The sequence below is a fragment of the Zalophus californianus genome, chromosome 4, assembly GCF_009762305.2.
Source record: "Zalophus californianus isolate mZalCal1 chromosome 4, mZalCal1.pri.v2, whole genome shotgun sequence".
Taxonomy (NCBI): Eukaryota; Metazoa; Chordata; class Mammalia; order Carnivora; family Otariidae; genus Zalophus; species Zalophus californianus.
In genome coordinates, this window is record NC_045598.1 from 120,768,987 (window position 1) to 120,792,011 (window position 23,025).

Below are 23,025 nucleotides of genomic sequence, written 5' to 3' on the forward strand. Positions count from 1 at the left end.
TCTGTTTAAAAAATTCGAAATAATCAGCTAAAATGTTACTGGAAACTATGTGAAAGGTCAGTGAAGAAAGCCAAGGACAAACCTAAGTAATTATTTGTTCAATGAAGAAATATTAACCCACAGAAAAATATAATGGAAAATGACACTAATCAAAATCGATAATGACATCAGTAACAATAATAGTAAAGAAAGAAAAAGAAAACAATAATAGTAATAGCTCACATTTGTTGAACGCTAACCTCTGCTAGGCACCGCGCTGTGCATTTTACCTTATTTCATTTCGTCCTCACAACATCTCTAGGAGGTTATTACTCTTAGTATCTTTTACATCATAGATGAGGACACTGAGGCTCAGAGTATATCATTAATTTGCCCAAGTTGTGGAGCAAGTGGTGGTGCCAAGTTCCCCACCAAGCCACACCCAAAGCTGACTCTAGAGCCCAAGTTCACACACATCTGTAATAAGTCTAGTAGCGACGAGAGAACCATCCAATGAATGAAGAACATAAAAACTTTTAATAAGCACCGACCTATGCATCGTTCCTTGATAGAAAGATTTGATACCAATTCTCCTTAAAATTATATATTCAATGCAATCCAAATGAAATATTCTAGGAAGATCCTTTTTTCTTTTTCTTTTCTCAAACTCTTTTCACACCTCCTCTTTCTTTTACTCTTTATTTCGACCCATCTAATAAAATGACCCTATAGATTATCTGGAAGAATTAAGCACGTGAAAACAGCCGGGGGCGGGGGGGGGCGGGGAATAGCCAGGAAAACTCTGCAGAAGGGGCTAGGTAAGGGATCTTGTCCTACCAAACACTGAAACATACACAAATACCATAAACATTGTGAGCGATGCTCATGAATAGGCAGGTTGATGGAACAGGAGAAGGACTTCAGGAATAGAACCAAGTAGTCACGAGATTCAATGTTGTAACATATTTTTATCCTTTTTAGTCAGATGAGCATGGATGAAAAATCTGGAAATAGTTAATGGTGGTGAAGGTGAGGAGAACTGTGGTTAGTGGAAGCATAAATGGATACAACTCCTGGGAAGAGCAATCTGCATATATACATACTATAATTGAAACTCTCTGAACTGGTAACTCGTTACCAACAAATTTTTAAGGAAATAGATGCATAAATCAACCACAGTATGACTAATAGCAAAATACTGTAAATAACCTAAATGAATGATAATAGAGGAACAGCTCAATAAAACTTTGGTACATACTTAAAGGTAACCCTTAAAAGGCAATCATTTAAAAGTATGCCATATATCTACTCAACGGCATAAAAAGATATATTACCAAGCAGACAGAAAAACAGCCTGGGGCACCTGCCTGCCTCAATTGGTAGAGCATGCAACTTCTGATCTTGGAGTTATGAGTTCAAATCCCACACTGGATATAGAGCATACCTAAAAAAAAAAAAAAATCCTCTGGGTAGCCTGGCTGGCTCAGTCAGTAGAACATGTGACTCTTGATCTCAGGGTTGTAAATTCAAGCCCCATGTTGGGTGTAGAGATTACTTAAAAATAAAAAAATAAAATAAAATATTTTAGAAAAGAAAAATAGCCTGAATATAATCCCATAAGGAACATTCTATGTCTACATATCCCATAGAAGATAAATGCATAAAGAGAGATCAAATGGACAATAACAATAAAGGTTAAGTATTCACTGAATACCTACACCATGGACCAAAAACATGTTAAGCCCTTTACATTATCTCATTGTATCTTCCCAATCACACTATGAGGTACTTATAGACTTCTTTTAACTGAGGAAAAAAAGAACTTAGAGAAATTAGTAACCTTCTCAAGATCACACAACTAATTACTAATTAGTGGTGGAGTCAAAATGGAACCTGAGACATCCCCACTATGTTGTGGGGCCTCCATGTTCACGTCCTGGTGATGGCTGTCACTCACAGAGGGTTTGAGAAATCATTGCTTCTTCTTTAGTTTGTTCTATATTGTTTGAATTTTCTGTCATGAACATGTATCATATTTAGACACATGGGAACAAAGAACAAAAAAAGAAAGAAATCAAAGGTGACTCTTGCCACAGCAATTTCAAGAGGTACATGGAAGATGAACACATCTCAAGAAATCGAGGAGGAAAGAGGAGATGAGAAAGAGGCAGAAAGTATACTGAGTGATAAAAAAAAAAAATTGGCAGAAACACCTTCTATAAAATATTTGATCAATGGTACAAGCGTACATACATAAAGGACCCCATGAAAAGCTGCTTTATTTTTTGCTCCTTCTGCTTTTATTCTTGCTAGGACCCATACCCCTGCCTTCCACACACCTCACATAACAGATAATGTCTGTCCTCATTGCAGAGGTCAAGGAGTTAGTGATTTCTTTGGAGTCTTCAGCAAAAGAGATAACATCTTAGGAGTGACCAAGCAGGGTCATTATGAACGTTTTCCAAGACCACTGACTCATCAAGAGCCCCGGCTCTAGGGCATACGTGACTTAGGGAGGACACCTAAACACTCATCTTTGTTCCTGGATGTCTGAGAAGACATGTGCACCAGACCACAATCCCCAGTAAAAACCCCAGACCCCAAGCAACGACGAGACTCACTCTCCTCTCCTTTCCGAGTCTCCGAGACACTCTGTCTCGCTCTATGTCTTCAATAAGCTCTGCTCTCACTTCGTCTTGGCTCGAGTTTGCTTTCTATCCTGCACTAAGCCAAGGACTATGTTGGCCGGTCCTGCAGGACACACTCTGGGTCCTCGGGGACCCGGTAAGCCTGCATCATTAGCATAACCCTTATTATCATAACCCTGCATTTTAGCAATATGTTACCAAAAATGAAAACATGAGTGTCCTTTTTTCAGAGAAATCACATTTCCAGGAAATTATCTAAAAGAGATAAGGAGGCAAAGATATACAAGGACCTCATAACTTTCTGCCCTTTGTTATTTGAAATGTGGTGTAGTGACAAGAGCTCCGGGTTTGCAGTTAAACTTACCTGGGTCTGAATCATTGCTCCGTACTTTACTGGCTGTGACCTTGACCAAGTTACTCAACCTCTTTCAGCCTCAGTTTATCTCTAAAATGTAAGTCAAAACACAGGCCTCACAGGATTGTTGTGGAGATTAAATGAGATAAAATACAGCACCGTGTCTGAACTATAACAAAGCACTCAATTCTTTTTCTTCCCACCACTCGCTAATATGCTTAACTTAGAATGAATACATAAACTTTAATCAGAACTCTAATATAAATCATACAGCTTGGTAATTTCTACATTATTCTGCATCCAAGTATCATAAAACATTAAACTTAGCTTTTAAGGTTGATCAGTAGTAAACCTACGTTATGATACTTTGACACTTCCTCAATCTCAATTAGCTGTAAACCAATTAACAAAACTTTTATACACTACAGTGAGTCACATTTTTCTTCTTTCTTCCCTAATCCCTGGTGTGTTGTAAGGGTGATTGAGTGTCTAATTACTTCTTAATTGAATGCACATATTATACATTTTTCACTAGTTCAAGCTTAATGCTTTTAGTCCAGAAATCAAAGTCAATGAAATTAAGTTGAATTGGGATTTGGGCAACTATTATAATGAGAGAAGGTTTGTATTATGTCTAATTATAAGTAAATGTGTATTTTAGCATTATTTTCTATGGAAATATTTCAGGTACAGGAATGTGCCATAACTGACTAATTTAGATGATTAATAACATTGTTATTCTTACTTACAATCTTTCATTCCTCATTACAGTGATTTTGATTGCTGGGACCCACTAAATATAATCATTCTTTAAAGAAAAGATACCATTAGAGAATCATTAGTTGTACACAAAATCAGAATGAACATTCACATCAGTGACTAGATGAGTTTCTCTGCAGCATAAAGGTTACAGGAATTCTCAAATGCTGCCAACAGAAGAAAAACATAACTTTGGAATATAATCAGTTACAATAAAAAATATTTATTTATGGCAAACCATAAAAACATTACTATCAAAATGGCATTCCAAATTCAGTTAATACTTCAGAGAGACTATTTTCATGAGAGGTTTTCTTTTTTCCCCTTTTTGCATTCTACAGGAGTAAAAAAAAAAAAAGGTCTGAAGTAGACATTCTCCAACAACAAAGGTCTGTTTGCTGGTTTATAGATACGGGGAGCAGCCATCTGAAATAATTGAGTTGAAGACCTCCTCCGCAGATGACTAGATTAAGTAACTTTTTCAGGTCCAATTCAACTCCATATTTCCAAGATGTCCTAAAAAGATTTTCTGTAGACAAGCCCTAAATACCTTTATGAGTTTCTAAACACTGAAGTTACAACAAGAATTCAGAAATTTTGAAGGCGGTTAAAGAAGCACCTGTAATAGAAAACAGACCCATCAAAAACCAATATGGTTTTCTTGTTTTAACACTTTATTTTGAGAAGGTGTTACCTACCTAGTGGCAAATTTCTTGACTGGAGAAACCTCCACATTACCTAACAAGTATATCAGATTCTGCCCCAAGATATTGGGTATTGTCTAGATTATTTTAACTTTGTATGTTATCAAAACGAGTTTTAACTGGAATGTTTGTTTAATTAAAACTGAAGTAGCCCCAGGAGGGAGGAGCAAGATGGCGGAGGAGTAGGAGACCTAAATTTCGTCTGGTCCCAGGAATTCAGCTAGATAAGGATCAAACCATTCTGAACACCTAAGAACTCAACAGGAGATCAAAGAAAATAATAGCAACAACTCTCTGAACAGAAAAGCGACCGCTTTCTGGAAGGTAGAACGTGCGGAGAAGTGAATCCGAGGCGATATTCGGGAGGATAGACGGCGGGGGAGGGGGCCTCTGTCGGCCACTTCTGGCAAGTGATAGAGCCGCGGAGCACAAAATTGGAACTTTTAGTCGGCTCCGCGGAGGGACGTCGCTGCAGTGGCTAAGCGGGGGGTGGAACCCTCGTGGGACAGTGTGGTCTCAGTACCCTCGGGGTCACAGAAAGACTGGGGTGCCTGAGTGCTGCAGAGCTCCCAGGTATCGGAGCGGGGAAGCTGGCTGCAGAGACAGAGCCGAGGCACAGGCTCTCAGCTCGGGGTTGCCATAAACTGTGAACCGCAGCATAATCGAGCCACTGCTCCTCCAGCAGGGACCCAATAAGCGGCAGATCCGGGGAGACTCCCCTTCCTCCCCCGGGAGGAGCGGCGTGGGACCGCACCGCAGGGATCTGCTGGGTTTGGAGACTCCACACGGGGTCGGGTGCCAGAGATACAAACACTCGGTCCCAGAGATACAAACACTCGGTCACAGGCCAGGTGAGCATGGAGTGCGGCCGGAGACTGGGGAGACAGGACTGACTGACTGCTTTTCTCTAGGGGCGCACTGAGGAGTGGGGCCCCGAGTTCTCAGCTCCTCCGGGGCGCAGACTGGGAGGTCGCCATTTTCACTCTCATTCCCCAAGGCCGAATGGAAAGCTTGCAGGGAATAAAAGCTCCCGAGAGCAAACCCAAGATTACTTAGCCCGACCCGGCAAGGGCGAGGCAATTCCGCCTCCGGCAAAACATTTGGAAACCATGGCAACAGGCCACTCCCCCAGAAGATAAGCAAGAATAGCTGGCCAAGACCAAGTTTACCGATCAATGAGAATGGCAGAACTCCAGCGCTAGGGGAATACAGCACAGAGAATTCATGGCTTTTTTCCCATGATTCTTTACTCTTTCAAAGTTAATTTTTTTAATTTTTTTTGAATTTTTCTTTTTCTCTTTTTCAGCCATCTTATCAGTCCCTTTTTTAAAACATCTTTTTTATTTTTCATTTTTAGAGTCATATTCTATCCCTTCATAGTAGTTAACCTTATTTTTGGTATATACATAAGTTGTTCTCTCTTTAAAATTTTGGGATACAGTTTCTTCTAACAGACCAAAATATACCCTAAATCTCTAGTGTATGGCTTTGTTCTAGTCTCCTGCCTGATCATATTCTTTTTAATTCCTCTTCTTTCTTTTTTCAACCAACTTCTTATCAATTCCTTTTTTAAAATCTTTCATAATTTTCATCTTTACAGTCATATTCCTTCCCTTCCTCATATTTACCCTTATTTTTTGTACATATATGTTTTTCTTTAAAATTTTGGAAGGCACTTTCTTCTAACAGACCAAAATATGCCCAAAATCTAGTATGCGGTCTGATCTATGCACCAGCCTGATCATATCTGAGAATATTCTTTTTTTTTTAACCTTTTTCTTTTTTTTTTCTTTTTTCTTTCTTTCCCTTTGGGATGAAGCAAAGGCAGTCCTAAGAGGAAACTATATAGCAATACAAGCCTTTCTCAAGAAACTAGAAAGGTCTCAAATACATAACCTAACCCTACACCTAAAGGAGCTGGAGAAAAAACAGCAAATAAAGCCTAAACCTAGCAGGAGAAGAGAAATAATAAAGATCAGAGCAGAAATCAATGAAATAGAAACCAAAAGAACAGTAGAACAGATCAATGAAACTAGGAGCTGGGTTCTTTGAAAGAATTCATAAGATTGATAAACCCCTGGCCAGACTTATCAAAAAGAAAAGAGAAACGACCCAAATAAATAAAATCATGAATGAAAGAGGAAAGATCCAAACCAACACCAAAGAAATACAAACAATTATAAGAACAAATTATGAGCAACTATATGCCAGCAAATTAGATAATCTGGAAGAAATGGATGCATTCCTAGAGATGTATCAACTACCAAAACTGAACCAGGAAGAAATAGAAAACCTAAACAGACCTATAACCACTAAGGAAATTGAAGCAGTCATCAAAAATCTCCCAACAAACAAGAGCCCAGGGCCAGATGGCTTCCCAGGGGAATTCTACCAAACATTTAAGGAAGAATTACTACCTACTCTTCTGAAACTGTTCCAAAAAATAGAAATGGAAGGAAAACTCCCAAACTCGTTTTATGAGGCTACCATTACCTTGATCCCAAAACCAGACAAAGACCCCATCAAAAAGGAGAATTACAGACCAATATCCCTGATGAACATGGATGCAAAAATTCTCACCAAAATACTAGCCAATAGAATCCAACAGTACATTAAAAGGATTATTCACCACGACCAAGTGGTATTTATCCCTGGGCTGCAAGGCTGGTTCAACATCCGCAAATCAATCAATGTGATACAATACATTAATAAAAGAAAGAACAAGAACCATATGATCCCCTCAATAGATGCAGAAAAAGAATTTGACAAAGTACAGCATCCTTTCTTGATCAAAACTCTTCAGAGTATAGGGATAGAGGGTACATACCCCCATATCATAAAAGCCATCTATGAAAAACCCACAGCGAATATCATTCTCACTGGGGAAAAACTGAGAACTTTCCCCCGAAGGTCAGGAACACGGCAGGGATGTCCACTATCACCACTGCTATTCAACATAGTATTAGAAGTCCTAGCCACAGCAATCAGACAACAAAAAGAAATAAAAGGCATCCAAATTGACAAAGAAGAAGTCAAACTCTCACTCTTTGCAGATGATATGATACTTTATGTGGAAAACCCAGAAGACTCCACCCCAAAACTGCTAGAACTCATACAGGAATTCAGTCAAGTGGCAGGATATAAAATCAATGCACAGAAATCAGTGGCATTCCTATACACCAACAAGACAGAAGAAACAGAAATTAAGGAGTCGATCCCATTTACAACTGCACCCAAAACCGTAAGATACCTAGGAATAAATCTAACCAAAGAGGCAAAGAATCTGTACTCAGAAAACTATAGAATACTCAGGAAAGAAATTGAGGAAGACACAAAGAAATGGAAAAACATTCCATGCTCATGGATTGGAAGAACAAATATTGTGAAGATATCAATGATACCTAGAGCAATCTACACATTTAATGCAATCCCTATCAAAATACCATCCACTTTTTTCAAAGAAATGGAACAAATAATCCTAAAATTTATATGGAACCAGAAAAGACCCCGAATAGCCAGAGGAATGTTGAAAAAGAAAAGCAAAGCTCGTGGCATCACAATTCCGGACTTCAAGCTCTATTACAAAGGTGTCTTCATCAAGACAGTATGGTACTGGCACAAAAACAGACACATAGATCAATGAAATAGAATACAGAGCCCAGAAATGGACCCTCACTCAACTCTAGGGTCAACTAATCTTCGACAAAGCAGGAAAGAATGTCCAATGGAAAAAAGACAGTCTCTTCAACAAATGGTGTTGGGAAAATTGGACAGCCACATGCAGAAGAATGAAACTGGACCATTTCCTTACACCACACACAAAAATAAACTCCAAATGGTTGAAAGACCTCAGTGTGAGACAGGAGTCCATCAAAATCCTAAAGGTGAACACAGGCAGCAACCTCTTCGACCTCAGCCACAGCAACTTCTTCCTAGAAACATCACCAAAGGCAAGGGAAGCAAGGGCAAAAATGAACTACTGGGACTTCATCAAGATAAAAAGCTTTTGCACAGCAAAGGAAACAGTCAACAAAACCAAAAGCCAACCAACAGAATGGGAGAAGATATTTGCAAATGACATTATCAGATAAAGGGCTACTATCCAAAATCTATAAAGAACTTATCAAACTCAACACCCAAAGAACAAATGATCCAATCAAGAAATGGGCAGAAGACACGAACAGACATTTTTCCAAAGAAGACATCCGAATGGCCAACAGACGCATGAAAAAGTGCTCAACATGGCTCAGCATCAGGGAAATCCAAATCAAAACCTCAATGAGATACCATCTCACACCCATCAGAATGGCTAAAATTAACAAGTCAGGAAACGACAGATGTTGGCAGGGATGTGGAGAAAGGGGAACCCTCTTACACTGTTGGTGGGAATGCAAGCTGGTGCAGCCACTCTGGAAAAACAGTATGGAGGTTCCTCAAAAAGTTGAAAATAGAGCTACCATACGACCCAGAAATTGCACTACTGGGTATTTACCCCAAAGATACAAGTGTAGTGATCTGAAGGGGTACATGCACCCCGATGTTAATGGCAGCAATGTCCACAATAGCCAAACTATGGAAAGAGCCAAGATGTCCATCAACAGATGAATGGATAAAGAAGATATGGTATATATACACAATGGAATATTATTCAGCCATCAAAAGGAATGAGATCTTGACTTTTGCAATTCCGTGGATGGAACTGGAGGGTGTTATGCTGAGTGAAATAAGTCAATCAGAGAAAGACATGTATCATATGACCTCACTGATATGAGGAATTCTTAATCTCAGGAAACAAACTGAGGGTTGCTGGAGTGGTGGGGTGTGGGAGGGATGGGGTGGCTGGGTGATAGACATTGGGGAGGGTATGTGCTATGGTGAGCACTGTGAATTGTGTAAGACTGTTAAATCATAGACCTGTACCTCTGAATCAAATAATACGATATATGTTACAAAAAAGAAGAATATAGTAGGAAGGGAATAATGAAGGGGGGGAAATCAGAGGGGGAGACGAACCATGAGACTATGGACTCTGAGAAACAAACTGAGGATTCTAGAGGGGAGAGGGTGTGGGGGGATGGGTTAGCCTGGTGATGGGTTTTAAAGATGGCACGTATTGAATGGAGCACTGGGTGTTATACGCAAACAATGAATCACGGATCACTACATCAAAAACTAATGATGTAATGTATGGTGATTAACATAACATAAAAGAAAAACTGAAGCAGCCCCCAAAATAAGGCAAACCTATACACACACACACACACACACACACACACACACATGCACACACGCACACACACACGCACCTCCAAGACCTATACAGTTAAATGAACTTTTTATGGCGTATTTTTACTAAAAATATTTTAAAATACGTTCTCACCCTTTTGAGGGTCCTATCAATATCTTTCTCTTATATGGTTTCTTCTCCAACTCACCCTTTTCCCTTCTTCAGGAGATGGCTTTCATCCCTAACAAAGCGGTCCAGGGTAGTTTCCTCCTTACTGTCACGGCATAATTCTGTCCTCACCATCATGCCATTTCCATGCTGAAATTTTAGATTCCCTAGGTTTTGCTATATGTAAGCAATTTGCTATATATAATGGTCAGAACCATAACTATTGCATAACAAAATGAAAATATTAAAAAGAGGACTTCAGTCATTTCATCATGCTTCCGTGTTTCCTGGATAACTGCTAACACCTAGCTGCGGATCAGTAGCTCTAATGCAGATAGGTTTTCCAAAGCCCATTTTCAAAAGACTCTGTACCTTAAGAGCAAACATTAAATCAGATGCCAATAATAGTACTTTTCGTTATGGATGGCAATCACCACCACCACCAAACTCCCAACAGCAGGTGTTGCCAACTAGTCACAGCACCCCTTCCCACTGTGCTGAGAGCAAGCTTTAGTGTCCCTTTCAACCAATCACAGCTGACACACAAGACTGACTGCTCCACGTCCTCCATGTCTTTTATTTTATCAATCTTTCCTTAATAATCCTATGTAGACACCACATCCTCTGTGTCTTTTATTTGTATCAATCTTTCTTTAATAATCCTACGTAGAAGAGAGGGGGGATGCTCTTGTGACAGTCTAGATGAGAAATGGGGCTAAATTCTTGGGGTGTGATGCTAGGGATGGGGGCACAGACAGATTTGGGAGCTGTCAGAAGGCAAATCTGCAGAACTGGATGATCAATTGGAAACGTAAGGTGAGGTGAGATGAGGAAGAGAGGTGTCAAGTGTCACTCTGGTTTCTAAGAAAACTGGAAGAGAGCCAGGTCTGTGAAGAAAGATCATAAATTCACCCTCGTAAATATTGAGTTTAAGATGTCTTTGACACCTCCAAAAGAAAAGTCAGACAGTCAGTCGGGCATTCAATACTAGAGCTTAATATTAAGAGAGACCTAGTCTGGTACTATAAATGTATGGGTCATCTGCAGTTGGTGGGAAAAACTGTAGGTTTTCTGTCCCCTACCTCCTCACAGGTTGAGCTGTAAGGACTCCGACCAGAAGTGGCCTCCTGGAAGGTCCGTCTGAGTGCTGAGCTTTTATTCCTCCCCAGTTCCAGAATGACTGCTTTCCTCAGTCTCTGTAAACTCCATCATAGAAAGAGAAACTCGAGAGAATGGACAGCAAATAAATGAGGAGGAAACTGAAATGAGTGCCTCCTTATGAGTATGGTTTTCTTAATAATTGGTCTCAAAGTGGAAAAATGGAGCTAAAGAAACTGATCTGAGGAAATTACCCAAAACGAGCACCCATGATGCAAAAGGCATAAGAGCACATGTTTAGAGGAGATCACCTGGTCTCAGTAGTTTCTTATGGAAAACATATGCTCTAGGCTTAAAATCATGAAACCTACCATATTTAAGGTATCAGAATATATGAATGTTCAACATACAAGTTGGCCCACGACTGCAAAATGTTCTCTTTTCTTCCTCCCAAACAAAATTTTCTTTGAATTCATGGGGGGGGGGGAGAGAAAAACCAAATCATTCTGCAATTTTTATCCACAATAAACCATTAACATTCCTAAAACATAAAAAGGAAAAAGGGATAAATGTGGAAGTAAGGATTATTTGCCTTGTTGAGTAATCTTAAAGAAATCCCCATACAGCTTTGATGCTTTTCATTCTTGGGTTAACAACAATTTTTATACCACGTAATCAAAACATAATAGACAGGTTGAGCACCCTTGATATTTTGGCCTTTTCCTGAAATCATTTTGAAATCCTTTAGGAAATCCATTCCATTTTCAAGAAATTCTGTATGATACAGTAAATAGAAAACAGCTATATCCATCGAGTTTTCATTTCTCACCCTAATGCTGTGCATCAAGTTAAATTATTAGAGTGAGGAAAAGTCCAAGTTCTATTGACTGAAAATATGGCTTTGAGTTTTCCATTTGTCTGGGAAGGATAATAGCTTTTCTGGAAACTACTTGGTCATTCAGAATTGACGCTCTCCCTTTCCCCACATAGCCCCTCCTTTTCTAGAATGCCTTATCCTTTTCTAACCTATAACTCTTTGTTATAAAAGAGAATGGATAAGAAACTGATGCTTGTGATAGTGTTATTAAAGCTAAAAAGACAACATTATTAATTGCAAAAGTATATGGGGGGAAGAGTTCAACACAGTCAAGGATGGCTTCAAAGACCCAGAAACAAAAATGAGGGCAAGCCTGAAAAGGGAACATTCAGAGTCATTTGGTTTATAACCCTCTTTTTTCTTCTTTATTTTTTTCTCTAATTTACTTGGAGGCATACTTAGATTTCTTCCCCCTTTCGGGGGGGGGGGGGGTGGAGGGGAAGAAAGGAAACTATTTAAAGAGCCTTGTGGCATAGGTTTTACAGAAAATAAATAATTATAATTAAGTATAGTTACTGTACACATGCGCAGCTTAACAATATCTGAGCTACAGGGGAAACAGACAAGTCTTTGAGCAGTCAGAAAAGCTCTAAATAATGGGCTAAAACTTCATGAAACAGGCAAGTAATCATCTCATCAGAACTAAGTACCAATATTAAGATACCAAGAGCAACAAGTAAACTAGACCAAAACTTTGGTCTTGTTTTTTGTTTGTTATTATTAAGATTTGGTTATCATACAGAAAATTCAATGGGTAAAGAATCATTTCATGTCCACTGGCTCCCAGAAATCTGAAGTAGTGCTGCCAAACTAAAGAAATTCCAGCACCTGGATGAGTTATGTGCTAGTTCTTTAAACAAGTATAAAACCATAGTTCATACTTCTTAAATGGTAATATAAAAAGTCACAGATTATTTATGGAAATAATAAGTCTTGGTTATCAAAGCCCTCCAGATGTCTAGACATGTCATGCAAAAAAAAAAAAAGTCATTTTAAGTCCAAAAACTAGTTATTTTAGTAGACATAGCTAAAATAAATCTGAATTATTTTAAACATTTTTTTAGAGAACCACCAGAAAAAAATTTTTTTTCCTTTTCAGTTCCAAGAGCTTAAATGAAACATTCATGCATTAAATTCAAAGTCTGACTGTCAAACCATTTCACTTTAATAAAAATTTGAATTACCTGCCTTAGGGCATTATTAAATATCAAATAAAAAGCACACATCCATAAGTCTGATTTCCCAATATAATTTTTATGTAGAACTATGACTAGATTTCTATTACACATTTCAAGATAAAAGGGTCAAAAATGTATTCATAGAAGGATGAAGTCTAAACTGGAGTTGCCTTTGAAAGAATTCCTGCACCATTCTTAGGAATTTGGGGGAAAGTGACCCCTCTTAAGTCATCTCAGTCACCAAGATAAGGATACAAATCCATCCTCCTTTGAAAAGACCTAGATCGTAATAATTTAAAGCCTTGAAAAATTATACATTATCTTCCTATCATATAAGGAAAATGAAGCACCTGAAATACGCATAATCTCATCAACAGCATTTCAGTCTGTGTGCACGTATGGGGGAGATAAAAGAGTGATGGTTATTTAGATACTTAGAGAAAGGCAACTCTGGTCTAGGGCTAGATGTGGATCAAAAGTTCATGGTAATAATGTGATTTCATAAAAAGTGTCATTTACAGTTACTGATATTCAGAGAGGACATAAAACCTAGACTGGGGAAATTAATAAATTCACATTCACCAAAGCTCACCACACACCTCCGGCCAGCCCACCTGCCCCTCCTACTGGGTCGCTCCTGCGAGCCCCCCATCCCCCTTCCCCTCTGCTCCAGTCTCCCACCTTCCCTCCTCCCACCTCTCCTAGCTGCAGCCCCATTCTTCCTTAAATAAGAAAGGCAAGTCATGGAAATGCTAACTCTACAAACCACCGCCTCCGTCTCTCCTCCTCTTACAGCCCAGAAAGTGTCCCTTCTTGCAACAAAGGCAATCGTCTCTCTTCCCATTCTAGCCCAGAAAGTGTCCCTTCTTGTAACAAAGGCAATCGCCACATTTGCTTAGGATTTCATTGCCTTTCTTTTTTAGTAATCCCTACACCCGGGGTGGGGCTCGAACTCAAGATCCCCAGGTCAAGAGGCTCATGCTCCTCCAACTGAGCCAGCCAGCCACCCCAGATTCCATCCCCTCTCAAGTCTTCAGAGACCGCACAGCTAGGATTAGCCCCCCTGAGAAGTGGCACCTTCATCGCCTCCCACCGACTGGCTCATTACCCCAACATACAGACAAGTGCTAGTGGTTTTTTTGTTTAAAAAGTGTCCCTGGATCCCTTCACCCCCTCTACTGCTGCAGCCTTCTGCTCTCCTCCCACCCAGCTCATCAACAGCTGCCATCACACCTTATCTCCCCCTCTTCCCTTCCCACTGGACTCCGCTCTGCTGCAACACGCACCCCTCCTCGTCACACCACCCTCACCGCAAGCTTGGGGGCACTCCCTGACCCCTGCTGGGCAGTGGGTAACAAAAGGGGCTCTGCCAGCCAGGCTGCCTGGGTCCAATTTCAGCTCTGCTGCTCCAAAGACTGCGTTATCTTGGCCAGTGATCTAACTTCTCTGTGCTTTTATGAACTTATCTACCAAGTCTCACATTAAATTTTGTGAACACTCAATGAGACAATCCCATGCAGCATCAGAACATGATACGTGTATATCCAAGCTCCATGCCAATGACTCAATGACTCCCATATTCGGTTCAGACCTCCTTTCTGATCTCCGCTTCTGAAAGTCCAGTTAGCTGCATGAAGGGTCCATTAGTGCGACTGACAGACATCTCTCATTCAACGAGCTCCAACTCAACTCTTTGTAACTTCCCAAGAGTCTCCTCTGGTTTTCCTGCTGTCATTCGATGACGGCCCTTGACCCGCACACAGTTTCTAAAGCCCCCAAATCCCAGTACTTATCTTTGATATTTCCCTCTCTCTCCACCATCATCCAGTTTGTCAACTAGGTACTATCACTTTCAAGGTCTACTAAACATACTTTAACTTCTCCCCATCTCCATGGCTCCTGGTCTAGTATCCGAGTCTCTGCGTCTTTCACCTCGGCTACCCAGCAGACTTCTAAAATATCTCCCTACTCCTGCCCCGGGCCCACTATCATCCAATCTGTTCATTCCGCAGCTACCGTGATCTATTGGAAATGTACATGAGGTCAGGCCACGCCCCTGAGCAGAAGTCTTTAGAGGTTCTCAATGCATCAACAGCAAAATAAAGATGCCTTAACAAGGCTGACAGGGCCTCCAAGATAAGAGCCCTGCCCCTTTGAGTCCTACACCCCAGACACACAGGGCCTTCCTATGTTCCTCAATGCATCAAATTCTTCCCTCCACAGGGAGTAGCCCCTCAGGGCTTTTGCAAAAGATACTCCCTCTACTTGAAATCTCCTTCACTGCCTTTTTTTGTTCTTCTCATTCATGGATTTATTATAAGTTGTAGTTGTATGTTTTCTGAAATATCTATTTTAGTATTTATTTTTCCACTCTCAGGCTCCCCACAGGAGATTGTTTTCTGAGAGCAGAGACATCTATTCTGACCTTTGATACCCAGAACCAATCACACGGTAGTGATTTTTGATCAAATATAATTTGAATTCTTTAGTCCCTCCATCACAAGGCTTAGCTTAAAGCAGTCTTGCATGTTCTCTCATGTTACCACATACGAATTACGGAAAGTCCCTTCGCAGTCCTACCAAAGCAACTTTGCCTGGCCCTCACCCTCTCCAAAATCAGAAGAGGAAGAACCATACCAACTAACTCAGAAACGAAGAGTCAGGGAATGACTGGCATGTGGCTGGCTGATACACGCTACGTGTAGCTCTCAAGAATTACTAATGGGCCAACAGACACTCAAGACGCAAAGTGTTATGTGTCACAATGGATTCAAAGCAAAATGAACATGTTTCAACCCTTTAAAAGCTTGACTGTAACACAGAAAGTAAGAAATACACACAGCTAAATGGAAGAAAGAATGTGAATAGAAAGGTACAATGTAAGGGAGAAGCAGAGAATTCGTGCTGAGAACAGGATTTGGGTTGAGCCTGCAGGGTAGCTAGGACTTCAACAGGCAACAAGAGGGGTGGGAAGGACTGTATGAGCAAAGCACATTCACAAAGAAAAAAGACAGTTTGGATGGAGTACTGGATATATATGGTTACAGTGATAGAGAAGCAAGAAAAATGGACTGGAGAACATATGGATAAAATGATCACCTCTGAAAATTCCAATGTCAACTGTCTAGCTCAAGACACTGTTTGAGCTTCCCGAAGCCAGAGACTTCTATTCATCTGTGACTCCCAGTCTATATCATACCACTCGCACAGTATGTGAGCTTATACTCACCACGGTCCATTATACCAAGTCCAAGCTCTGTCCTGTTTACCTATGTAACTTCCAACAGATGCTTTCCTCTGTGGGAAGCAGCAGTTGGCCAGCTATGTGCGCTGACCGATGTTATGCACTCTTAGGTAATTCACGAGGTAAAGAAATAATCCAGGATACAGTCGTTTATGTATATTTGATCTTTCCCATGTCTGTGAGATTTTATTTTGTCAGCTCTTTGGGGATAAGGTATGCATATATTCAATCCAATATATTAAAATGCATAGATTATATTTCAGTCAATAAAGAAACGTACCATATTCACATACCTAGGAAGTGCTTCTTGATCTTTCAAATAAAAGCACTTCCACAGGACAAGGATTTTAATGCACGCCAGATCTGCCCTCGCCTACCCCGATAAAGAGGTCAAACCTGCATTAGACGAGGGTCAGCCCTGAGGCTCACATACCCCTCCAGAGGATCCCTTTATGTTCCTCAGTCATCAGGAGGTGACTGCTGCCATTTCAAGGGTGCAGCATAGGGAGCCCTAAAAAGGACTTTTACCTCTTTACCTTGAATAAAGAGGGGATGCTTCTTTGCCTTGGGGCTCCTTACCCGATGAAGGCTAGTAGTAAAGCAAAATGGGAATTAAAGGCTGCTCTGGTGGGAAAATACAAGGATCGGAGGTTCTTTTTCAAACACTGCATGAAATTTTTAAAGCCACCTGACTTGTAATTAATAAGGTTTGAGAACATGTCATCACTTTTATCAAAGTGAAGTGCATTCACACTGCTACATCATCAGGATCACCATGAGACTAACTCTGGTGTGACAGGTTTATATGACTGGGAGCCCCATTTTCCTTACTCAATCTGCACATACCCAGATGAAGGCCGTCTTGTTCCCATTCTCTCTGGCTACTGAAATGCGGCTCTAATGACTCTGTCACTAAGTGGCTGAGTGGGTCTAAAATTGTCTCCCAAAACCCCATCACAGCCTTCCACGAGCTCTGCCCCCTTCACATGTGTCCTCAGCCTGCGAAATTCTTCAATCTGAAAATAAAAACAGAGCAAAACAGCTTGATTATTTACTAGACATGAACAAGACTGGAGTTTCCTCAGTGACTCAAAATATGCATAAATTGTAGCAGTTTATAAAAAGAAAATGAAAATTAATCTTTAAGAAGAGTAAGACCGGGGCGGGGGGAGGGGGGGGCTGGGTGGCTCAGTCGTTAAGCGTCTGCCTTCAGCTCGGGTCATGATCCCAGGGTCCTGGGATCGAGCCCCGCATCGGGCTCCCTGCTCAGCAGGAAGCTTGCTTCTCCCTCTCCCACTCCCCCTGTTTGTGTTCCCTCTCTCGCTGTGTCTCTCTGTCAAATAAGTAAAATCTTTAAAGAAAAAAAAGAAAAAAAGAGTAAGACGGACTTAATTCTTCCAAACCTAGTAAGACATGAGACATCACTGCTGCACGAGAAATGGAGACAGCAGAAGGAGAGGTAGTAAGGTCTCCAGACAACCCCAACAGCCACAGAAACCTGCTGGATTTGCTCACGCCAAAATGCAATACACCTCTCTCTAAAAGCTCTCACACCTATCTGTAACATAATAAGAGGCGAACAAATGAGTAAGTATTCCAAGCATAGCTTTAATTAATGAATTCCAGTATTACTGTATGTTAGCACTGATCAGGCGTTAGATTTATCAGATGGAGGTGTCCTTCATCACAAGACTCTCTCCACTGCTCTTCTAGTTTTTCGGAGAACACTGGTCCAGTGAAAACCTCTGACTGTCCAAAAATGTAAGCCCAACTTCTCCCCTTAGCAGTATCAATTTTCACGTTCATCTCCCTTTCTCAGGTGGCCTCCCCAGATCCCATGGATTCTCATTACACGTTAAGAAAGTCCCAGAGTCTCAAGGGTCAGTTTCTCCAACTTAACAGGTCTGCGCCCCCTAAGAACCTTCCGAGGAGTAGCTGAACCCTCCGAAGAGAAGCTGAACCCTCCGAGGAGTCGCAGAACCCTCTGAGTAGCTGAACAACAAGCAAACGTGATGAACGTTCCCCAGACTCATTCCCATCAGTCCATTTATCTACAGGACTCATCGTCTGCCATTCGCTTAAATGCCACATGGTCACATGACACAGTCCTCACTCCTTTCACAAAAGAGGAAACTGAAAGATTAAGAGAGTTTCCATGTTAGCTGGGTCTGACAAGTCCACCTGCTCTTCTCCCAGCTCCACTGCCACTTCTTCAGAAATTCCCATCAACCCAGTATAACCTGCATCCTCCGTATATCACAGGATATGGAACTGCTTTAAACAGCATCAATCCCCCAAGTCAGCCAGGTCTGTATCACAGGGCTTTATCTACAAAAGTTCTTCCTACAGCACAGCCACAGAAGTCTGCCATTCATGAACTAAAATGAAATGCAGGAGATCCATGAATTCGGGGGTTCTAATAAAAGTCTAGACACCCCTAGAGACTTTAGGGACTCATGAAACCCCTGAATGATACGCAAAATTTTACATGTGCATTTCCTAAGAAGAGGCTCCCGGACCCCAAAAGAATGGACTCTCACAGGATTCTAATACTCCGAAAATTCACATACATGTTGGGAAACAGAGCTGAGGGAAAAGGAAGTCGCTTGTTATATTAGAATGCAAGTTAGAAATCTAATCTCTAAGGTCTTATTTTCTCACGTCTCCAAATGATTTCCCTAAATGTTGATTTCCCTACATGGGATAAGACTGACCCACTTGGTACTGTCCTGTTTTTTTGCTTTTTTATCATACCTACGTGCTGTCCTTCTACGGAAGTGCCAGTGACATAAGCAATTAGCTGTTTAATCTACACAGTGGTTTTTCCCTAGACCTTCTTGGGATCTTAGGTTGGGAATATAATATGGGCATCACCTATTGTTTGCTGCACCTGGAAAACTTCCAGAGCCAAGTCTGCAGGAGAATCCCCTGTCCTTATTTGTGGCATGTATTTTTACTGAGTTCTCTCTAAGCATGGAGTGGAAAGGAAACTAGTCAGGCTTTTTCAAACAGGAGAATATGGAGGTTAAGGCAGTTGGCTCTGCATCAAAAGCCTAGTTCAGAGGCACCTGGGTGGCTCAGTTGGTTAAGCGACTGCCTTCAGCTCAGGTAATGATCCCAGGAGCCTGGGATCGAGTCCCCCATCGGGCTCCCCACTCAGCAGGGAGCCTGCTTCTCCCTCTTCCACTCCCCCTGCTTGTGCTCTCTCTCCCTCAAATAAATAAAATCTTTTAAAAAAATAAAAATAAAATATAAAATAGAATTTTAAAAAGCCCAGTTCACACCCTGGCTCTGACACCTAAGACCCAAAAGGCCAGGCTACGTCTCCTCTTTACACTTCAGTTTTCACATGGATATAAGGGATGACAATAACAGCATTTGCAAGGACGGTGTAAGAAGCAAGATAATTCATGAGAATCGCTCAGCATACTTCCACAGCACACAGAAGTGTTCAGTAGATACTGGCACAACTTCTTTTGAAGCCAAACCTTTAGCATCTTGAGATAAATATTTAGCTAAAATTTTCTGTGCAAAAAGTATACTGGAAATAATAAACCAATTGACTGAGAAAACAGAAAGTCCTGCCCTCCTCGTACCCCCTTTTACATGTAATCACAAGTAATGGCAGCAACTAGAATCCACACACTATGCACGGGGTCACCGATGAGCAATGCGGACTAGAAAGTGTACTGCCTAAGCATATTTTAAGGAAGACTCCATTTCTGACTGACTTTGAAGCTTATTTTAAAACTAGGTTAATTTTATATTTACATATTCTATAGTGACGAATAAATCTTTCAAGCCCCAGACCTCAACCTGAAGCAAATAATGTGAAAACAGCTTCTTCTAGAACAGACGATCGGAATCCACAGCCAGCCAGTCTCAAATCACTGCATTCTTGGGAGAGAACTATTTCACAAGAAATGTTTTTCTCTGATCATAGCAACACTTTGAAGACTTCAAACATCAACAGAGATCGAGGGGAAAACACGCCTTTCTAAAATGCCAATTTTTCTGAAGTAACCACCCCTCAAAACCTTTAGTCACTTCAAATGGTTTTAAAAACACGTACTGTGGTATCTCCCACTGAAGAGAGAGAGAGAGAGTGAAAAACGAGCAGAATAATATCAGGATAAAAGTCTGCCACGAAATTCAAATGTCAGGGCAGTAGAGAGACTATCACACGTATCAGTAGGGATGATTTCGTCAATTTTTAATGTTACTCTACTTAAACATGGCTATTAGTTTTTAACCAATTTACAAGAAAGAGAGGACAGAAACCCAAGCTTCAGGGAGACGTGCTTGTCTTCTGAAGGTAGCAGAGTTGAACAGCTATTCTCTGAATCACGCGTGCACTCTGCTTGGTCTAAAGCATTGACTCCAACCTTCACTGACTCATGAACCAGATTATTCACTCAAAGTTCAGCTTTAAAACCGTTTTCTTTAGGAGTGCATTTAAAGTGCTAATTTACAGGGCTTAGGGTTTGGCACTAATTATTTTTAAAAGTTCCCAAGTTCCTGTGCATATGCTCTCACAAATGTCTTTTCACTTGCATCTCTGTTACCACGTTAAAATTAAGAGAAAAAGAACACATCAAAGTCAACGTTCTCATCTTATTTTTTATCATCAGGCAATGAAATACATGAATTAGAGTAATATAATTCCTGATGGAAGCCATCAAGTTAAGAGTCAAAAGCCAGCTATACTTAAATAGTCCATAAATAACGTATATATACTGAGATTATGTCATTGATAGGACTCTCCGCCTTTCATGTACTCAGTCTTATTGTTTTTATTTCATTTTCTTCAACCCACTATCTCACTTTTTTTCTAAAATCATTGTTTTTTTTTTTAAAGACTTCTCATCCATAAACCAACTCATCTGTCACTGACTCCTTAGTCTCATCGTTCTAATTTTTCTGAGGAAGAGCTCAGAGAAGAGAAGATCCTCTGCCCAGTACGACTGATGCCAACTTGCCCTTCTTCCAATCCCCAGTCCTGGTCTCTGCCAGGGGTCTTCCCATCTTCACTTGAGGGCAGCTACTGAGGAGCTACACATAACGCAAACTTAGTCAAGAATTACAGTCTAGAGCGCCTGGGTGGCTCAGTCAGTTAAGCATCTGTCTTTGGCTCCAGTCATGATCTCGGGGTCCTGGAATCAAGTCCCGCATCGGGCTCCCTGCTCAGCAGGGGGCCTGCTTCTCCCTCTCTCTCTGCTTGCCACTCCCCCTGCACATGCTCTCTCTTTCTGTCAAATAAATAAAATCTTAAAAAAAAAAAAAAAGAATTACAGTCTAGAGTTTGTGACCACAGAGGAAGCACTCTCTATCATGGAAGACACTGAGGAAATACATCCCAAACTCCCCTCAAGTGCCTAAAAACCACACGTTTTAAGAAAGGGAAGGAGTGTGCCAGGAGAATCTAGAGTTGCACTATCTCAGTGTGGCCACTGAGCATCTGAAATGCGACTGGTCTGAACTGAGATGTGCTGGCAACGCAGGACATACCCTGAAGTCAGATTTAGCATGAAGTAACCATGTAAAAAAATCCCACCCATGCTTTTTTATATTCACTGCATGTTAAAATGGTATTTGGGGTACACTGGGTTAAAATATACTATTTAAATTCATTTCAGCTATTGATATTTAGATTGTTTTATTGTGGACACTAGAAATTTTAATCTTATGTATGTGGCTCACATGGTTTCCACTGGATAGTCAGTGCTTTCCTTAAGAAACTCTGCATTCTGCTATTAGAATGCGGTTCTAAATTACATACGGAGGTAAATTCCAGTAGACAAGAAACAGGGGTCCTCAAAGTGTGCTTCCTGGAATAAGTTCCTCTCCCAGTCCTACTGGATCGGCAACTCTGGGGTGGGGCCCAGCAATTTGTGTTCAAACAAGCCCACCCAAGTTTGAGAATCATGGATACGGAAGAAAATTCACAACAAATGTTCCCCATCACTTGAAATCATTTTCAAACATGACCACGTGGTGGTCCCACAGCAACTTGGGTCTTTAGAACCCATGTGGGAAGCACACAGACAAGAAAGGCCCTGCTGCTGAGTCCTGAACCTAACTGGACCTCTTTGGTCACCCAGGACCAGGTGGGCTCTCAGATCCCACCAGCCAAGCACACACCATACCCTGACTTGGGCTGTCGGGGCTAGGAAGAGTCCCACTTCTCAACCTCTCAGAAATATGTAATGGGGAAGGAAGAAGAGGAGGCAACCGAGAAGAAAAGAAAATTAAAGTGGTTTTCCAAGTTCTTACAGACAAATATCCACATAGTGAAAAACAGTGAACACATTTATGTTCCTTTGCTTCCCTGGTATTACTGGAGTTGAAAGAGAAAGAAAAAAACAAAGACAGGCGCATCTAACTGGAGAAAGCAGATAAACTAAGAAGTAGGAATAGATGAGTAAGGGGGAAACAGAAAAAGAGAGAAGCAAAGTAGAAAATGGAGAGTAAAACTTAATCAATATCTCTGTGTATGCATGCATACTTGCACACATGCCATATTATCAATTTTGAATATTGTTCACATTTTCATGTCTCTGAAAATCAGGATGGGTCTTATAATTTGTTGACAGATTTGATGAAATTTGGTATTTTATTCTGTTCTTGGAATCTCATCTCCAAACATAACAATTCAGCTGAAAAAATTTTTTCCTTCAGCTTCCTAATGCTTAGACCACTATTTATTGAAAAGTAATTTAACAGTTATAGATCATAGCAAAATAAAATTACACATATTCAAATCCATCCAGTTGCATGTTTTTTTCCCC

General features: G+C 40.7%; 1 protein-coding gene across 2 annotated transcripts in view; it reads right to left on the minus strand.

Moving 5' to 3' along the window:
* The window catches only part of CA8 (carbonic anhydrase 8), a 93,574-nt gene that overhangs the window by 9,621 nt on the left and 60,928 nt on the right, over positions 1 to 23,025 (minus strand). The window contains exon 8 of one of the 2 annotated variants that reach the window (XM_027619374.1): positions 17,084 to 17,253. The exons of the other annotated variant lie outside the window; for it this stretch is intronic. Coding sequence (XP_027475175.1) covers positions 17,119 to 17,253 — 135 coding nt within the window. The 3' untranslated portion in view covers positions 17,084 to 17,118. The remainder of the gene's footprint in view (positions 1 to 17,083; positions 17,254 to 23,025) is intronic. 2 annotated transcript variants of the gene reach the window in all.